Source organism: Zalophus californianus, chromosome 8, assembly GCF_009762305.2.
Source record: "Zalophus californianus isolate mZalCal1 chromosome 8, mZalCal1.pri.v2, whole genome shotgun sequence".
Lineage (NCBI taxonomy): Eukaryota > Metazoa > Chordata > Mammalia > Carnivora > Otariidae > Zalophus > Zalophus californianus.
Window position 1 is genome coordinate 23,265,647 of NC_045602.1, and position 18,981 is coordinate 23,284,627.

Below are 18,981 nucleotides of genomic sequence, written 5' to 3' on the forward strand. Positions count from 1 at the left end.
CTGTACAGAGGGACAGCCCAAGAATCAGTCAGAACAATCTGTGTGGCTTTCTGGGGAAAGGAAACTCACTGGTCTTCTAGGCTTCTCTCTCTGGGGTAACATAAACTCTGCACAGCTGGCTTTAGACTGTGCCTTCAAGTCACGTCCTGGGCAGAGATGTGAAATGCTGGGATGTGTCCCTGTGTGTGTTTGGCGGTGGAGCAGGGGTGATGTGGGTTGTCTTGTACCAGTCTTCCCTAGCCCCACCCTCTTTCTTCAGAAAAGAAACCCATTCCTGCAGACAATTGGCAGAATGAAGACAGCCTCTGATAACTTGTCTCACGGATTCATTGCAAGCCCCCTTTCACAGAGCTTTTCTTCCGGGAGCCGTGCTAAAGGTGGGAACTTCAGCTGTCCCATGTGGTGTGACTTGTGATGGCCATAGCAGGCGTGATGGTAACTGACGGAATGCTCCCTGCTCTGGTGAGTCTGAGGACCAGAAAGGCCAATCCGGCTGCCTTGCTTTGAAAGTGAGACCAAGGAGACCCAAGAAAGGAAGCCCAAGGTCACACAACCATTCAGAACTTGAGTCTGAATTGAAGTCTGGGTCTACGACCCTAGGCTCTTCAATATTAATTTAGGGGATCTGGAAACTCCCTCCACACTTGTCTAGTTGATTTCTGAACATTTTCCCTGGTAGTAGTCTCCAGATCCCCATCTGGCTGCATGGCCTTTGGTGCTGCCATAGCCAGCTTTATGCCTGACTCATCCCCTCCTTGAGGCCTAGTTTGTTAAGCCCCTAAGAGCGAGATCACTACTGGTAGGGAGTGAATGCACTAAGTGCATTCCTAAGACCAGCTTGATCTTGGCCCTCCCCGTTTGTGCCTCCTTTCTGATCTCTTTGCCCCACCCGTCCCAAGTGCTCTGCGGTTGAGAAGGAAAAATCCACCTTAGAGCAGATGGCTTTTAACCTCAGTTTCAGAGGCATAATTTGTCCATGTAACATGAGGTGAAAATTAAAACAACGCAGGGCGTAGGTTTGAGCCACACAGCGCCCTTGGGCTTAAGAGTGACTTTGACCTATTCCTCCCAGACCAGAATGATTATCCAGCTGCCAGAGAGTTCTTAGAGGAATCACTTGATGAAATGGTGTCACTGGTGAGGTAGTATTAACCCTAAGACCGGCTTTATCTGTACACCCTGCAAGCAAACCTGACCGTGCAGGCAGGGCTGGCCCACGTGGAGACCCGGAGCCGTGATCATGGGATCTTCCACTCTTTTCTTTTTCTTCTTCTTGCCACAACCTGTCATGAGACCAAGAAAACTTGTTTTGAAAATGCTTGACAGCCAAAACAACCTGTTCTCAAGCCCTGTATGAGAGGGTTTGTCCCTTCCGACCATTTATGTACTGTTAGGTGTTTGACTAGCTGCTGACTGGAAAAAATGAATTTGCTGTTTTCTTCTCGTATGGTTCACAACAGACAAGTGCCAGTGGCTTCCCAGGACCTTGTTTCCCTTTTCTTTCCAGCCCTTCACCAGAGACATTTTAAGACTGGGCCGGAATCTCACTGATGAATGAACCTTAGCAACATATACTTATGAGGATATAACCAATGGTTACATCTCTGCCAACTGAGCTTGCTATGTGGGTTGTCTTTCCCAGTCCTATTAGACTTTAACCTGTGATTTTCCACTGGCATTCTGGGCCTCTCTGAAGTTAAACGTGAGAGTCAAACCCTCCAGTTTCTTGTTTGGCCTTCCGCACTAGTGGTTCTACGGCCTGCAGCAGTATCTCTGTTCCTCGGCCCAAGCCACGCGGGTCCCCATTTTGGATGGTCTTGGGTGGGTCCTGTGACTGCGAAGGAGTCACTCCTCCTCTGAAAATACCGGGGTTGGATTAGAATAAGGATGAGCAAACAATAGCCAGCTGCCTGTTTTTATAAATAAAGTTTTATTGGAACCCAGCCACACCTATTCATTTACATATCATCTGGGGCTGCTATCACCACAAGGGCAGAGTCAGACTGTAGAGCTAGAGTATATGGCCTACAAAACAGAAACTAATTACCTTCTGGCCCTTTCCAGAAAAAGTTCAGTGATCCCTGGACTAGGTGATCTTCAGGGTTTCCAGATCCAACTTTCTATGACTTTTGAACTTGCAGCAGGCAGTTTTTTTGTAGCAAGAATTCCTGAAGTAACTAATAAGGGGCTTAACTCTCTTCCCTGTAGTAGGGACGACACAAAGCATGCTTTGAGATTGTTGAAATCTACAGAGGATGGGGACTTACTCTGCTGTTTTTACAGTTTATTTTGCTACATGTCTGTGTTTATTGGTCTGCTGGCTCTGGCATCCATGGTGTTCACCAGTTTTGGAAAAAGACACCCCAGCTGTGCAGGTCTGACTGCGTTCAGTGGCATGGTTCAAGGTGGGACACCATTTGTACCCCCATGGAAGAGAACACCGATTTGTTGGCTTGATCACCATGGCCGTAAAAGGGAGCCAGACGCTGCTTTAAGGACTTGTGTGGCTGCCCCCCCACCCCACCCCTGTTCTGTCTGTTTGTCCCTGAGTCTGAGCTGTAGGATAGGGCAGGAATAGCCCTGAGTGCTGGGGTAGGTTGGTGGCTGCGGTCAGAAAAACAGAAATGAGTCCTTAAGATGCCTTAAAAAATTCAGAGACTAGGAAAGAACTAATCTCTTTCATCTTCTTCCCCCGTTAGCAAACCAAACAAGATTCTAATTTATAAACTTTGAGTCCTAGTGACATGCATCCCCTGTGCATGTTCCAGACGCATAAGAGAGAATCCAAAGTACAGAAATGAATGGTCCTCTTCTCAGGGCCACTCTGGTCTACAAAGAACTTTTGTGCTAACTAGTAAAGGTGCCCCCTTGGGGTTGGTGCAGAGCAGAGTCCAACTAATAGCTTTGGGTATTAAAAAAAAAAAAAAAGGAAAAGAAACCTGTCTGTTTCTGTGGGCATGCAGCGCTGGAGAACACACTGCTTAGCAAGTAGAGCAGGGGCAAACTTTGGGCCCCCACTTGCTCCCTTGGCCGATGCCTTTGTGCAGAGTAGAAGCTGTGCCCCCAGATGTATTAGCTGCTCCTGATCGCTGGTGTCTTAGAAGTCTGTGGGGTCTTCTCCCAGGGGCCTTGCTGGCCGACAGCAGGCTCACACTGCCTGGCCTCGGTTTCTGAGACCATGGCAGCCTGGGCTTGGCCCCTGGCACGCCTGTTTTTACCTGGCCCCACCAAGGGGGCTGCCTGGCAAGGGTGTGGTTCAGTGTCTCAGGGCAGGAAAAGGGGCGCCCCACGTCCGGAAGCATGCAGACCTGGTCCCATCCCAGCAGGCACCATAGACCTTGATCTCCTCCAGGTGCTTAACGTGGAGAGTCCGCGTCTTGGCTCCTCTTTGCCCACTTCCGACCTGAAAACTGGCTCTCAGCTTCAGGAATGCACACGATTTTCCAGCGTTCTGTCTCAGAGGTCAGATGCGAGCAGCACAAAGCAATGTGTTTAAGGAGGTCCAGAATAGACGAGCTCACAGTGGTGGGAGCTGACCTCGCTCCCAAGGCATTGGGTTACACGTTGCCTGGTGTGTGCAGTGACGTCATTCCGCCAGGACACCCCTCCTCCGCAGGGCGTGTTGTCAGAGTGGTTTTCAGGAGGTGGTCATGAGCTCTCCATGGCTGAGATGGCTTTGTGGTCAGATACGATTTCCAGCTCTCAGCTCACATTGGGAATTGGGTTTGGGCCAGCCATGTGGGCAAATTTTGGAAGATTACTAACCTACCCTTTTCATTCTGCATCGAGCTGCGGTTCCCAGCAGTTCGGGGGCTAGACGATTGGGAAGAAGGAGAAGCTGGGAGCCCACAGTAGCCCAGGACTTAATGTCTACTTCTGGTCCCCTTTCTTGGTTCTGAAAGGCTACCGGGAACAAGAGGAAATGTAGTTTGTCATTGTTTTGAGCCCTTACAATGTGCAGAGCACTATGCTAAGGAACCAGAGTCCCATGTCTAAGAGCACTTCTCTCTGTGCCCTAGAGAGATGCCATTGGGATGAAGAGGGTGGGAGGGATGTGGGCGTCAGCGCCACTGCCCCCTGTGGGGGAGGGTAACGGCAGCCCAGGGAGCTGGCACTGGCGAATGACCCTATAGTTAGCTTGGGCTCAGAGGCCCAGGGTCTGAGGGAAAGAAAGCTTACACTTAGCAAATGTTTCCTTTTTTTCTTTTTAAGATTTTATTTATTTATTTGACAGAGAGAGAGCACAAGTAGACAGAGCAGCAGGCAGAGACAGAGGGAGAGGGAGAAGCAGGCTCCCCACTGAGCAGGGAGCCCGATGTGGGGCTCGATCCCAGGACCCAGGGATCATGACCTGAGCTGAAGGCAGCACTTAACCGACTGAGCCACCCATGCGCCCCTTAGCAAATGTTTCTGATTTTTATTTTTATTTTTTTAAAGATTTTATTTATTTATTCATGAAAGACAGAGAGAGAGAGAGAGAGAGAGAGGCAGAGGGAGAAGCAGGCTCCCAAGGAGCAGGGAGCCCGGTGCGGGACTCGATCCCAGGACCCTGGGATCATGACCTGAGCCGAAGGCAGACGCTCAACCATCTGAGCCACCCAGGTGCCCATGTTTCTGATTTTTAAAACTTACTACTTCAAATCACCAGGCTCCTGATGATGCCCCTCTCTTTGAGCTGCAGATGCTATGGGCAGATGTGGGGTTGGGAGCCGCTCTGAGCAGGGCCGTCCCAGTGGACCATGGGTAGGTACCAGAAGCCCAGTAGTGGAATGTGAGTGCCCCACACTCGTGCCCTTCCTGCACCAAGCCTGTGCAAGCACTGTGTTCATTTACTTATTCAGCAAATAATAAATGCCTCCTTGATGCTGGCCCTGTTTAGGCGGTGCTCCCAGGTATTCCATACCGTCTTGTAAACAGGAGCGATTCCATCGGTGTTTGTTGAACTAAAGTGAAGCCGGAGTTAGTTGCTCAGAGTGTGCTCCTGCAGCCATGTGGTGGGAGTGGAGGGCGGGAGGAAAGGAAACCAACACAGTTTGAGTCCTTACCACGTGCATGGCACGGGTTCCTCATCACAACCACACAGGCTGAGTCGTATAGGAAATACATGGAGATTCAGGGGGCTAAGCAGCCTCCCCAGTGACACACAGCTACTAAGTGACCCATCCATATTTGAATTCGGTTCTCTCCAACTCCCAAATCCACAGGTCGGGATGTTTGCCAGGTGCTCCCCTTGCCACAGGTTCTCTCTCTACTCTGCCAGATTTTTCTTCTCCCAAATATCCCCCAGGTCAATAACTCAGGCCAAATCCTAGCCAAAAATGATCACTCCTGATTCTAGGCTAGAAAGTGGGAATCGGGTGAAAGCAAAGCAGGATGAGGCTGGATCACCACAAGCCAAGCCTCATGTTCACAAGGGGGCAGGTTTTAGGAGAACAGCAGCCTTTGATGCATGCTCAAAATTCCTTCCATGGTGAGGCCCTGGGAGAAGAATCTCACCCAAACAGTGTACTCTTGGCAAAGGGAGGGTGGGGGTCTTTTCAGGCATAAAGCTACCAGCAAGGACCCAGAAATCACTCAAGAGAGTTGTTGATTTCCCCAGCAGAGCTAGCTTTTGGAAATAAACGTAGCAAAGGATTTCATTTGCCTCCATCCTGAGGCCTCTCTTGCCTCTAACTCCTTAGAGAGGACAGAGGATTGTGGAACTCTTGTCCTTGTGTCGGCTCCCAGCTCAGCAACTCGTGCATCCTTTTCTTAAGTTTAACACCAACTATTTATTCTGATAAAGAAGGGCTAAAAAAGAACGAACAAAGTTATTATCTGGCTTGCTCTCCAAAAACCCGTCCCTGCAATTGACAGTTACTGCTTTGACTTACTAGATTCAGGAAAAAGGGATATTCATTCATTGTTCGTCAATCATTTCACAGAAAATGAGAGTATTTCTGTGTCACTGAGGTACAGCCCCCCAAAATGGACACAGAGGCCTCCAGTGTCTACACCAGAGCAGGTGGGGATTCTAAAGAGCTACGTTCAAAGCTGGACAGACCCAGGGCTCCAGAGCCAGCAACAACAGGGAGCTCCTGCCCACAGTGCTCAGGAAGGCAGCCTGGCCTTGGGGCCCAGAGCTCATGGTGGAGGCTCAGCTGCCCCAACCATTCCGTTCACAAGGCCCCCCTAAACCTTGGCTGAACGTGAGCCACCATGCTTCTCTCAAGGGTGATTGCAGAAGCAGACAACATGTATACAAGAGACATCAACTTGCAACCCCAAGCAGTTGAGGTAGGTTGTTTTGTTCCAGAAGACACGAGTAGGACCCATGTGCAGGGGTTCCCAGGGGACAGATTTCAGTTTAGAATAAGGCAAAACATTATAACTAGTAGACATGCCTTTAAATATTGAGCTTTCCGTCATGAGAGGTATTCAGGCCGGGGCTAGAGGATCACCCCTCAGAAGTACTGTTAGGGCAAGTCCTGCCCTGAGCAGGACCCTGAGATCTCCACTGTGTCTCTGGTTGGTCCCAAATGAGTGGCTCCACATTTGGTGCTGTGGAGCTCAGAGGCAGGACAGATGCCATGGCTGGGGTTGACAGCAGCAGGCTTTGTGGAGGGCCCGATGCTTATGACAGGCCTCGGGAAGATGGGTAGATTTGGGCAGGAAGGGAGGCCCCCAGCATGTTGCATGGTCCAGGAAGTTTCCCTTTACCTGCAAAGCAAACAAGCGCCTACTTAACTGGCTCCCAGAGTTGCAAAGGGGAATTAATTACTGTTTGTGATATACTTGAAGATTACCCGATGAAAGACCTTGTATAAATGCAAATTATTATTATTGTCATTAAAGATGCTAGACGTCTGGCCTGCCGGATAATGCCCTGGTATAGCTCTGAGCAGAAAAGAAAGCCAACCCCAGGCAGAAAGGTTGCTCTGGTTGTTCCAGAGCAATCGAAGTAAGAAAGAGCGGGTCAGGGAGGGCTTGGCCCATGACTATGAAAGTGAAGCCACCCAGCTCCTGACCAGAATTAGCACGCAGCTCTGTGCTCCAGGGGTCAAGTTTCGGTGGGCCTCCGGGGGCCGGGGCCCTGCTCAGATTCATTCCTTGATCCCTGCAGTATCCAGTGCCAAGACCCGAGCAGGAGCTAGCCATGAATGAGTGAATGTTCAGTTGTCTGCCAGTCTGAGGGATGGAAGGAAGACGGCCAGGATAGATGCTGGCCACCCAGTCTTGGGGTCCTGCGTCAGATCTGGAAACAAAAGGGAGAGATCTAGAAACCTCAAATATGTGTAAGGTCTCCGATGATGCTTATTAAGGCTCTGGGAGAGCCCCTCTAGCAAAGCAGAGGGAGAGCTTGTTTATTAATTACTGTTTCCACTTAAGACACTGTCTCTGGCTAAAGTGGTTGGATTGCTACCAAAGCAATAATAGTAATAATAATAGTGGATGATAGTGTATTAGATCTGGACGTGAACTCAGAAGCCATCCCTTCACTTGACAGAGGAGACACTGGGGGCTCGGAGAGGTGAGGTGGCCCATTCCCGGTCACATAGCAAGTTAGAGGCAGAGTCGGGATCACACTTCAGGCCTCCCCCCCATTCCCAGTCTACAGCTCAATTATGTCAAGATAATAATACCTCCCATTTTATAGCACTTTATAGACGTAGTACTCCTCAACAACCCTAGAGAGTTTTAAGATGCCAGAGGACCTTTCTATGAAAGGACCTTCTGCCCTCTGCTCTTCTGGGGCTCATTATTTAGAGAACATTCATGATGCCCATCACGTGCATCTGGGTAGTTGGCACATGTCCTTCTTGTGCTGTCTTTGCCTTCTTGAGGACGTTCAGAGTAGGCCTCGCTCTTCATTAGGGTGCCTAGGACTTCCAGGAACCAGAGGGACAAGCGAGAGGGAGGCCACGTTCATCCCTTTGTCCCTTGTTCTTGCAGTCACAATTCTACTGCAGAGCCACCTGATTCAGGTCCCCAGACGAGGGCTGAAGAGACTGGTCGACACCCCTGGACACATAAACCTGTAAGAGGGAGGGCCGTGTAGGGGTTTGTAAGCACAAATGTGGGTGTAACAGGGGCTGGCAGTAAGCAGCCCTCAAAATTCATTACTGGGCTGTGGGCAATTCCGGTTTTCATGGAGGAGACTGAAATATAGCTTAAGCTGATGTTTGGGAGGGGAGGATCAGCACATCAAAGCATGGAGCAATCCCCAGGCGCACCCCCTCACTGAAGACGAGAGTCCCAGTGACTCAGCGTCCTGCAGCAGCCCCGAGGTGGAGCCCTGCCCCCGCCCCCCCCCCCCCCCCGCCATACATCACCAGCTCTCGTTCCTCTGGAAACCATGGCTATAGGGAAAGAATGTGTACTTCAGAGTGAAGCCGCTCTGGATTTATAAATAACATTGCCACCAATTACCTGTGTGATCTTAGAAAAGTTACTTGGCATCTCTGAATCGTAGATTTCTCATTGGCAAGGACAGATAAGAAGGCCTACCCGGCGGTAGGCCCAGGAGAAGGAGTCAACATAAAATAATACAGATGGAAGCAAATAGCACGATGTCTAGCAGGAAGTAGGCACCCCCTCCTGTACACTTAGAGCTTCCAGGGTTCTTGCAATCCATGGGAACACATTTATTTTATGTCCTTATACAGTATTTATAACTTAAACCAAAGTTTCATGAAAAACTATTTTGCCTTGCCACACGTGACATACTCTGATTTTATTTTGTTTCATTTTAATGCCAGTCAGGACCCACTAAATGGATTTTACAACCCGCTCCGACCATTATACCCATCATTGGAACCAGCCTGTTTGATACCATTTCTAGGTCTCATTTATCCCCATTGTATGTACATTCTTCCTTTCCTTCCAGTCCTTCCTTCCTGCCCTTGCTGTCTGTAACTGGCACGGGGGCCAGAACTAGCTGGGGACAGCATGGCAGGGCCCCAGGCTTGGTGCGGAGGGGAAGAGCCCTGCCGAGCAGGTGCCCCTCCCGGCCCTCTGCAGTGCCTCATTGGGACCGAGAGGACCCATAAGGCCCTCCGCCTGCCAGAGTTCTGCCTCCCGCCAGTCTGCTGGAGAACTTTGCTACTCTCCCAGCCCAGCATAGCCCACCTGAAGTTTCTGCAAAGGCCACTGCAGCCCAGCAGGGAGGGTAGGCCTCAGGCATTCTCTTCCCATTGAATAATTTCTTCTTTTGGAATCGCTGCTCTTCCATCTTTAAGCCCCAAGAGCCAGATGCCTGAGGATAGTATTTCAGCTGCCAGGCGGTGGGGGGATGAGAATGGAAAGAAGAGGGCCCATGGCCATCCTTGTTGCCCCTCCCCCTGTGTGCGAGGGGGATCTATCTGTGAACACCCAGCTGTGGGGTGAATACCCAGGGAGCAGGCAGGGGCCCAAGCTGCCAGGGAATACATGAACTGCAGCCTCCAGATGCTGAGAGTCTAAGTGGGAGAACCCAAATTTAGGCAGATACTACTTTAAAGCCCCAGGGAGATTCTCTGGGGAGGACAGGGTTGTTTTGTGCCCCAAAGAGTTGATTTCCTAAGCGTTTTCCCAGTCCTTTGGGGGGGTCTGGCCCTCTTCTGTGGAGGCTGATGCCTGGCTGAGCAGGAGCCTTGGGCAATGCCCACTGGAGCGTGACGTGGGGCCTGGGACCTGCACTCGGCACGGCCAGCTCAGCTGGGACCCTAAGCACTTCCTCTTTGAGGTCTATCCTTTGGTTTTTCCCCCCTTAGCTGACTAAGAGGGGAGGGTATTCTGTGACCTTGGCAGTGACTCACGGCCATCAGACAGGCGATCAGCTTCTCCCCCCGTGCAGGTAAACGCAGGAGTAGCCCTTGCCCTGGCCGGGCCCGTGGAGGGATCTTGGCCCCTCCACCGGCATCCGCTCAGCCATCTGCAGGAGCCAGGGCTCGGCCCCTGTTCGTGCAGCCTGGGACAGAGCAAGCAGAAGACTGGCAGTGCCTGCGGCCAAGGCACCTGCCATCTGAGGCGCGGTGGGCAGGTGCAGACCAGGAGACAAGATGAGCCCAGAGCTGTGGCTCTGCTCTGGGGTCCCAGGCAGCGCCACACTCCTTAGCCCTCCACACCTGCTGTCTGGCTTCCGCCTAGCCAGGTATACCCCATCATCTCAACCCACCCCCCTACAAGGGGCCCAGCCTTTCTCAGTAGCCACATGGGCACCCTCTCCTCCCAGCCTCTCATCAAGTAGGTTCAGGATGGAGATAGCATCAGGCTGAGAGGAATGAGATAGGGAGGACTGGCCCAGACTCTGCCTCTAGCTCCAGGGCCTCTGGTCAGCCTTGGGGCCGGCCTGCCTGCCGTCCTTCCTTTTTTCCTTCCTTCCTGCACCAAGTTGGCTTTCGTTTGCCATGAGGCCCAAAGGAAGGTGAGCCCCACTGGGCACTAAGGAAGAACCATCTCCAAATTCTGCCCTTGATTTGCAGGCATGATCTATGCTAACAGCTGTAATTATCGTATGCTGTGGTAGAAAAACCACTAACTTTTCTGGCCCTCAGTTTTCCCTTGCCTGTAATGACTGAACTATATGACCTCTGAGATTTCCTTTTGTTCCAAAATTTTATAATTCTAAAGTACATCTTTGAGCCAAATGTCTTCATCCATTTGAGAAATATCTATTGAGTTGCTATGTGTTGAGCCCTAGACGCAAAGATGGATGAGTGTGACCATGGGTCTGCCATCAAGGAGTGTGTGGTGGCTGTGGTTGGGATATGACAGAGATGGAGCCCGGTGGAAGATGGGGGCCCTGCAGCTGGGGGAGGCTCAGGAGCCTGTAAGGACTCCCCGTCCCTCCCTGTCACTTGGCCAGCTGACCTCTCCTGTTCTCCCCCGCCTTCTCATTACACTGCCCTGGGGATGCCAAGGGGGCAGGGACACCTGCAGCCCCTGGGAGCAAGGCCTCAACCCTGCAGTTGCAGAAGCCGGCTGCAAGCTGCCATAGCCCAAAAGAACTGGCCAGTCTCCAGAGGGCCTCCTTGGGGAGCCCAGAAGGAGAGAGAACCACTAGGTAATTTTGATCATTTTAGTAAGCATTTCAAAATACCCTGTGATTTAGAAGGAGCCAGATTTCATCCCAATACTTTGATGTCTAGAAATGGTTCCTGGTTGGTTGCTTGTTGAAGTCCTTCTGAAACAGCATTTGATTTAATTCAACACATACTGGGACGACGGTCCCAGCCGTCGGCGGTCTTACAGGCGAGGAGCCCAAGCTGTACAAGACGGCGTCTAGACACCAGTCTAAACATTCCAGACTCAAGGCAGACCGTGGCTGGGCCTGAGGTCGGAGGCCCGGTGTGCCCCGGAATCCAGCAGAGGGGCGATTGATTCCAGCTGAGGGTGAGGGCCGCTGCTTGAGGCTGTGAGCATGTGAGGCAATGTGCCCAGTCAGCTGTTGAGCCTTCGCATCTCAGGCGTGCTGATTTTCTTGTTTGGCAAGTTAGGACCCCCTAAAAATGAACCAGGCGTGCTCAGGGGTTGGCACATTTAGGGCGACTACGGGAACCAGTTACAACCACTTGTTTGTTCCTAAAGCCCACACCAGAGAGCCAGGCTGACGTCGCCTGGGGCCCAGCCACAAAATTAGCTTCCATTGTGCCAGTCACTTGCCCACCAAGGCGCCCCGAGGGGGATGGGCAGTCTCCACAGGGGCCTTTACAGGGTTTGGGGTGGAGGGCATTGGAGTAGAACCAGGTCTCAGGTCTCTTAGTAGAACCCCTAAAATAGGGATGACCCCTGTGATGTGAGTAACCCCAAATGAGTCTATTGACAGCGGCCGCCCGGGACAGCGAGACAAGGCAAGACCCAGAGAAATGATTAGCAGGACTTGTCCCACACTATTTACAGGACGGCTTTGATTTTCAGACCACAATCGGTTTTCTTATGACTGATTAAAAGCATGTGCCAGTGGAAGTCACAGCTGCAGAAGAAAAGGGGAAAAAGAAATGAGCCTTAGATGTTTTGGAACTTGCCTCTGTTTGCAAAAATGAATTCTGACTTGATTTATATTTCCCTGATAGTCTGACAGTGAGGGTCGTGTCCCCGAACTGCTTTTCCCGCCCTGCCCCCACTCCACCACTGCGTTGGCCTGACCCCGGCAAACAGCACAGAGCTCATCTCATGATTGCCCAGAGAAAAAGATTTTTGAATTCCAGAAAGACGACTGCGTTCTACTTCAGAAGAAGATGATTGTTTAGGCTTTTGTAAAATAAAAAGCCAAGTGAGAGAGGCTAAAGGCAGCAAGGTCACAGGGGCTCCCTCCTATGTGGCCGTGGGGGGGAAGACGCACTGCAGTGGCAGTGAGGTCAGGGTACCACTGGGCAGGTACCTTCCCTGAATTCATGAAGCTTCTGCTTTCTTGCCTGCAAACGGAGAGCAGGGCTTCCTGCCACACCCGACGTGCTGGGAGCGCCAGCTATGCTTAACCGGCTTTGCGTCGCTCCTTCCCTTTCTCCGGAGTCCCCAGCCTCTTTGGGCTTTATTTTCTGTTTTTGCATTTATTTTCTTGAAAGTTGTATCCATTCAGATGTTCAGATGTTGATCTCGTGGATTTCTCTTATTTTGTAAAGATCCATTGAATAAATCCGGAACTACAGTTCCAGGGGGGGAAACCCCTGTGGATGAGCCTTTTTGGGCAAAGTTCCTTACTGCCTCCTCCCGAAGTCCTCTGAGGATTTCCCTGATGGTCCCTGTCTTAACTCTTCAGGGTCCCCAAGCCCCTTCTGCAGAACACACTGATTGTTAACAACTTGTGATGGCGCCTCCCTGCGGTGGCAGGGCAGAGGGACGGCTGAGGAACCAACCTTCCGTCCCTGTCGTGAGCTGCCCGAGGTGCCACTAAACATCTTCTCAGAGCCCTGCAGGGTTCGTCGCTGGCCCTGTCTTGCTGGTGAAAGAGCATCGAGGATGGTCACAGCCACCACCACCGCCTTCCCACACTGCTGCCTCCTGCGACGTGCTGGGTCCTGGGCTTGCCTAGGGCCCTCACCTAACACATGAAGAACCAAGACGCAGAGAAATAAGTGGCTTGCTCAAGGTCACATGGATATCTTAGAAGCATAAGACGTAAGTATAAATCTTCCTGTTACAGGTGAGGAAACTGAGTCCCAGTTCCAGAGGCCACAACAAGCCAAAGCCTGGACTAGAGCCCATGTCTTCTGTTCGTGCTTCAGGGCTCTTTCCACTTGACCCAATGACTCCTCCTTACGGTACATACTGCACTGAACAGAAGATCTCTTGGGAGACCCAGCCCACTTTGATACCCCCATCCTGGGCAGCTGGAGCCCTGGGATTCTTAAACATCCCTCTAGTTCCCAGCCACCGCCTCCTCCCCGACCAAGCCTTTGACCGGAGCCCGGCACGGGGGCACGGCTTGGGCAGAAGACAGCAGAGCCTGCAGGTGCCCTTCAGCGCACAGTGCAGCCTTTGATAACCCAGCTGTGCCGCTAGCAGCTCTGGCCTGGATTTCAGGAGATGCACGGCGTCCTGACAAGTTATCCAAGAAGCCACGGCAGAAAGGATGAACTGAGGGCGGGACCCAAGGCCCTCTTCTTCCACACAGGGGCTCCCTCTTCTGCAGCCACACATGCTCTAGCTGTTCCCACAGACTCACAGCCTCTGCCTCAGACCCAGCTTGGTCCCCATGGGAACAGTTGACATCTATTGATCATCTATTAAGCCGGGCACCAGGCCAAGGCTGACTTGGACCATCTCATTTAATCCTCATGAGGATTACCCTTTGAGGCAATTTAAGGTTAGTTTTCCCCTTTGATAGTTGAAGAAATTAAAGTTAAAGAGGTGAGTCACTTGCCCAAGCGATACAGCCAGTAAGGAGCAGTGCCGGGCCCGGAGCCCAGGCATGGCAGGCCCCGGAGCGCACACCACACTCACCACCTTGTCCTTCACGGCCCACAGCCGACAGGGCCTGCGAGATCACCAGGCTCAGCTCCCTGCTTGGTACATGAGGAATCTGACGCCTGGAGAGAGGAGAGATTTCCTGCTGAGCACCCCGTTCCCTGACTCCTGGTCGGAGGGGTCTGTCTACCTCGCTCCCTGCCGTGCCTGGGAGCCGACACCTGGCCGAGAGCCGCTGCGGCTCTGAATTCATGGAAAACCTACCCAGCTTCGCTTTCGGCCTGGGGTCAGCTCTTGAAGTTTCATTCTTCTCACCTGAGACCCTGGGATTGGCCTGAGCTGTGATTTTATAACACCCGGAGCAAAGGGACGACGACCAGTGAAAACGGTCAGAACCTTATTTTGTCCTGAGGCATATTTAGCTCGAATTTGGTCTAAAAATAAATTCCCTTCTAGCGTGAGTAGATAGAATGATGAGTTTGACTGACTCGGGGCCTCTCTTCCCTTGGCTCGTCTTGGCGGTGGGCGGGAGGTGAGGAGACCGGCCCTCCCCGACCCACCGCCCACCACACTTTAAAGCTTGCCAGACATTCTGTCTTTGGGTCAAAGAGTTTTTTAAAAGGTGACAGATAACTAGTGCCTTTGGCAAGCTATACCCTGGGCAGGTCTCCATTTTCTCTGATAAAGAGTGAAATAAATGAAAACAGTACATAAAGGAAAAAAATCTGTAAATGGGTGGGAGCCCAGGGTCATTTTCCCCTTCATCCTCCTCCCTGTCCCTGAAGCGACTTCGTGAGGAGCCCGGGGGAGAGCACTCCCTGACAACAGCTGGGAGCCTCATGCCTCTCAGCAGCCCTTCTCCACGCTGCTTCCCCTTGGTGGCACGCGGCTCGCTCTGGCAGGGAAAGCCCAGGGCAGAACGGGAAACTTCAGAACTTTCTGAAGAAGGAGAGAGCTTGCTCTAAAGCAGGTTCCCTCTTGCCAAGACCTTTTGGTCTGAGGAGCTGGTACTGTTGCAGCCCCTACCCCAGAACTTTCTAAGGAAATACCGAGCTGATCAGAGATTTGCTTCAGGAGCCGCGCGACTCTGGGCCTGAGCGCGGGGCGGGGGGGGGGGGGGGGCTCCCCGCCCTTGTGCGCACCTGCTCAGGTGCCTGTTGCGGGGCCAACTCGTACCTTGGGGAGGGGACGCCGCCCTGCCCAGGGGTGCCGGGGTCGGCCACGCTGCACAGGATACTTGAAGCAGCAGAGCAAATGCAGTGGACGTTGGCAGCTGCCTGTCCGTCGCTGACCCTCGAGGACGGACCACCAGGCTCCCCTTTGGCAAATGCATGCCTGTCACTGGGCGAACAGCCGCAGATGGAACATGGGGGAGGAATGAGTGGCCCTCACTTGTGGGTGGCGGCAGGCAGCTGGCAGGGTCCCTTCCCGCACGGTCCCATGCAGGCGTCCTGTCAGGGTGGGGTCATCACCCCTGCTCACAGGGGAAACACAGCTAGGGGCTTCCCTTGCCTGCCCAGCCTCGCTCCAGGGCTGTGGCGCTTCTGGCCTCGTCGCAGTCCCTCCGGGCTGTAAGGACTGGCAGAAAAGGGCTTTGAGCTCAGAGACGGCCACCCTTTGGCTGGCTCAGGACCGCGTCAAACAGGATGTGGATGGGAGAGGGTGCTTTATCTTTCTTTGTAACTATTGGCATAATTTGAAGTTTGAGACTGGACTGGTTTTTCTTCCTCAGTACCTAAATACCACATTTGTCCACTCTCTGAGGCCACTCTCACTTTAAGCAGCATGTCATGAACAATGCCTTAACTCTTCTTGCAAACCGGCGACCATCAGTAGGTAAGTTAATGACAGCCACTTAGGTCTTGCTAGTGCTGTCCGTGGGCTGGCCGGTGGGGTCCCTGCTTCCCAGGGCCCACTGTGCAGCCTGGCAAGTACCACATATATGCGTGTGACAAACGCTCCGGGAGAAGCACAGAGATTGTCTATAGGCAGGGAGAGAACCTCTTGTTCACCAGGGAAGACTTGATAGGAGCCAGGGCATTTGGCCTGAGCATGAGATGGAAAATGGCATGTGTGAAGAAGAGTGGGTGGCCAGATTGGAGTGGGGGGCTTGCATCCTGGACCATGCCTGGGCATCGGTGGGGGGGGTCTGTGACATCCCCTCATTGCTGTGGGGGCTACTTAGCTGCAGTTTTTCTGGGAGAGGATCCTTAGCTTTCTTAGCTTTTCAAGGGAGGGTGCATGAGCCTAAAAATGTAATGGAAGGGCAAAAACAATTTTTTTGACATGTTGGAGCCAGATAGTGAAAATCATTGAGTGCCAGGCTGCACGTCTGGGGAGCATGCAGGGTTTTGGTTGGGGTAGTGACAGAGGCCCACACTCGAAGAAAATGTATTTAGTTGCAACGGAAAGGTGAAGTCGGCCTGTGTCCAGAGGAGAACCAGCCTTCTGCAGCAGTTTTGTTGAAGGGTAACAAAGGCCAGGAGCCAGAGGGTGTCACAAAGGGTAGAGGGACATTGTGGGGGAAGAGAAAGAACCTTCAGGATGAATTCCCCACAGGGCTTTAGGGAGAGGTGAAAACAGGGTTCTGGTACAGAAATAAAAATGGGCCAAAGCACATTCAAAGACAATATTGAGGAGCCCTTCATTTGGAGCACACTGGTTCAAACTACAGAGACATCCAGGTCACAGAGTCCCACAGGTGGCTGGAATGTGGGACGGAAGTTGGGGGGAGAAATGAGGGTCAGAGGCCCAGATGGGGTGGTTCTGTGCTAAGGGGGCTGAGCCTGAGGACAGCGCCACGCATGAGGGGCATGGAGGGCAAGACAGGAGGGCTCCAGAGAGAAAGCTCATCGGGAGCACAGCAAGGAGAAGGGAGGTATGACCCAGGATGTGGAATGTCACCCGGGGAAGGACGGCTCCCTGAGAGAGGAGTCAGCTCATAAATGCTGCCCAGAGCCCACGGAGGCCAGGGCTGTGGGAGCCAGAGGAAGGGGTGACGTGCGGAAGAGGTTTCGATTGACTTGGTGTTGGGGCAGTGGGCAGGCGGTCAGGTACCATGTAACTGCACGGTGGGACCCCAGGGCCTGTTGAGTTGTGCGGGGCTACTCACCCCTGCACCGAAGGAGCCCTGTTTGGGGCCTTTGTGGTACTGGTGGTGACCGGGCCTCTTGGTGGCCCTTCCTGGTTCATGTCACAGTCCTGAGTGAGCCACTCTAGATAAGTGAGTTGTGACTACTCTGGCCTCGTGTGAGTCCAGTGCAGGGGAGAGAGAAGTAAGTGACAAGCCGGGGTGGCCAGGGGCAAGGGGTGCCCACCCTGCCCCTCCACTTTCTACCTCACCTGCTGTCTTCCCACAGAGCTTCGAGTTCCCAGCTCACGACAGGCTGCCCGCTGCCCCCAGTCCCCCCTGCTGTGTTTCTTGCCTAGAACTCCCGTAATGCGTACTCCTCCTCCGCCTTCCTTGGTCTCACCAGCCCAGCGCCTCGCAGTACCTCCACACGTGCCCTTACCACCTCGATTGGTGTTACTGATGTGTTTGCCTCCTCCTCTGAACTGGGATCTCCCGCGGGGCAGGGGCCCTGTCCAGGTTCCCTGGCAGCCCCTGGCACCTCATACCGTGCCTGGCAGAGTGGGCCCGTGTAGAATGTGGAGCCCGTCTCTACAGAATCGAATCTGGGGGCCAGAAAGGCCGGATGGTCTGCCCCAGATCATGTCACCCGTGCGTGACTGGCCAAGGAAGCTTCTCTTGATACCCAGCCTGGCTTTCTATCCAGTAGCCCAAGCTGCACATAATTTTGGAAATAAATGGAGACCATGGAACACTTAGAAATCCTTTTTAGTAGACCCTCTTTGTCTGTATGAAGTCAAGGATCCAGCTGAGTGGAGAGTACAACTCTCTTTATATTTCAGGCCACAGAAACGACGAGGTGGCTGGCTTGGCCACTCTCTGGCTTGTCTCGGGGGTCGGGCCCCTGTCTTTGGCCTAGGAGAGGCAGAGGGAGCCCAAGGACTGACGTCTAGTAGGACCTGGCCGCCTGGAAGGTCTACATACAGGCCCTTGAAAGATTGATGCACGATAGCACAGAAGTGAACTGCTTGTACCTCCCTTGGAAAAATCCAGAGGGTTTTGCATCAGCAGGGAAGGGAAATCCAACCCAAGATGCATGAACAATAAATAACAACTGTTCTGAGTTAGGTTGAAAGCTCTGAGTTGCACTTTTTTTCAAGTTGTTTGTGCTAACCGCAATTTTTTTTCTCCCCCTCTTTCCCACCAGGGCTTATTTCAAAACCTTTGTCCCTCAGTTCCAGGAGGCAGCGTTTGCCAATGGAAAGCTCTAGGAAACACCAGTCTTGAGAGGTGGCCAGCCAGACTGCTGTGTCCACATGCGTGTCAGCACATATGGCTGCTTCCTGGAAGCCGCTTGGAACGCCTTCATGGTAGCGTTCTGCGCACACAGCAGCTTTGCACGCCCCGCCTGGAGCCCAGACTGAAGCGGGCTGGCACTAACCTGGATCCTCGAGCCCCCACCGCTGGTCGCTCCCTCTTTGTTTCCTTCAGTATACTTCTTAGTTGGAAGAAATAAAATCAAATTCTGACACGGTATTTTTCCAGGGAAAGTAAGACATCACAAATGCACACACCCTTATTCCAGGAAAGCCTTTGTCTCTGAGACCGTGTTTAAGTCTTAAGATGAAACCCCCCTTTGCTTTTATTTTTCCCTGAAACTCGTGTCGTGTGTGTGTGTGTGTGTGTGTGTGTGTGTGTGTGTGTGTGTGTGTGTGTGTGTGTGTGTGTGTGTGTGTGTGTGTGTGTGTGTGTGTGTGTGTGTGTGTGTGTGTGTGTGTGTGTGTGTGTGTGTTTTACTCCCCAGCATTTCCCACTTGGGGCGGCTCTCCATTGGAAAAGGCGCTGCCTGAATGAACCTGACTATCCTGCATGGTTTCAGCCACCCAGCCTGCTGGGCCCCCGGCCGGTGCTCAGGAGCACCTGGGATCCAGCACCGGCTGCAGCTCCCCGTGTGTGCGCCGTATGCACAGAGGCAGTCATTAAGTTTGCTGAACGGGCCAGTGGATCTGTCCTTCCCTCCCTCACGTCACTCAGCCCTCCCTAGG

The 18,981-nt window shown here is 52.6% G+C and overlaps 1 protein-coding gene across 1 annotated transcript in view; it reads left to right on the forward strand.

Annotated features, from left to right (window-relative positions):
* BABAM2 (BRISC and BRCA1 A complex member 2) overlaps nucleotides 1–18,538 on the forward strand; it is a 394,365-nt gene extending 375,827 nt beyond the window's left edge. The window contains 1 exon segment of the mRNA XM_027624135.2: nucleotides 18,144–18,538. Coding sequence (XP_027479936.2) covers nucleotides 18,144–18,207 — 64 coding nt within the window. The 3' untranslated portion in view covers nucleotides 18,208–18,538.
* Nucleotides 18,539–18,981: the final 443 nt, after the last annotated feature.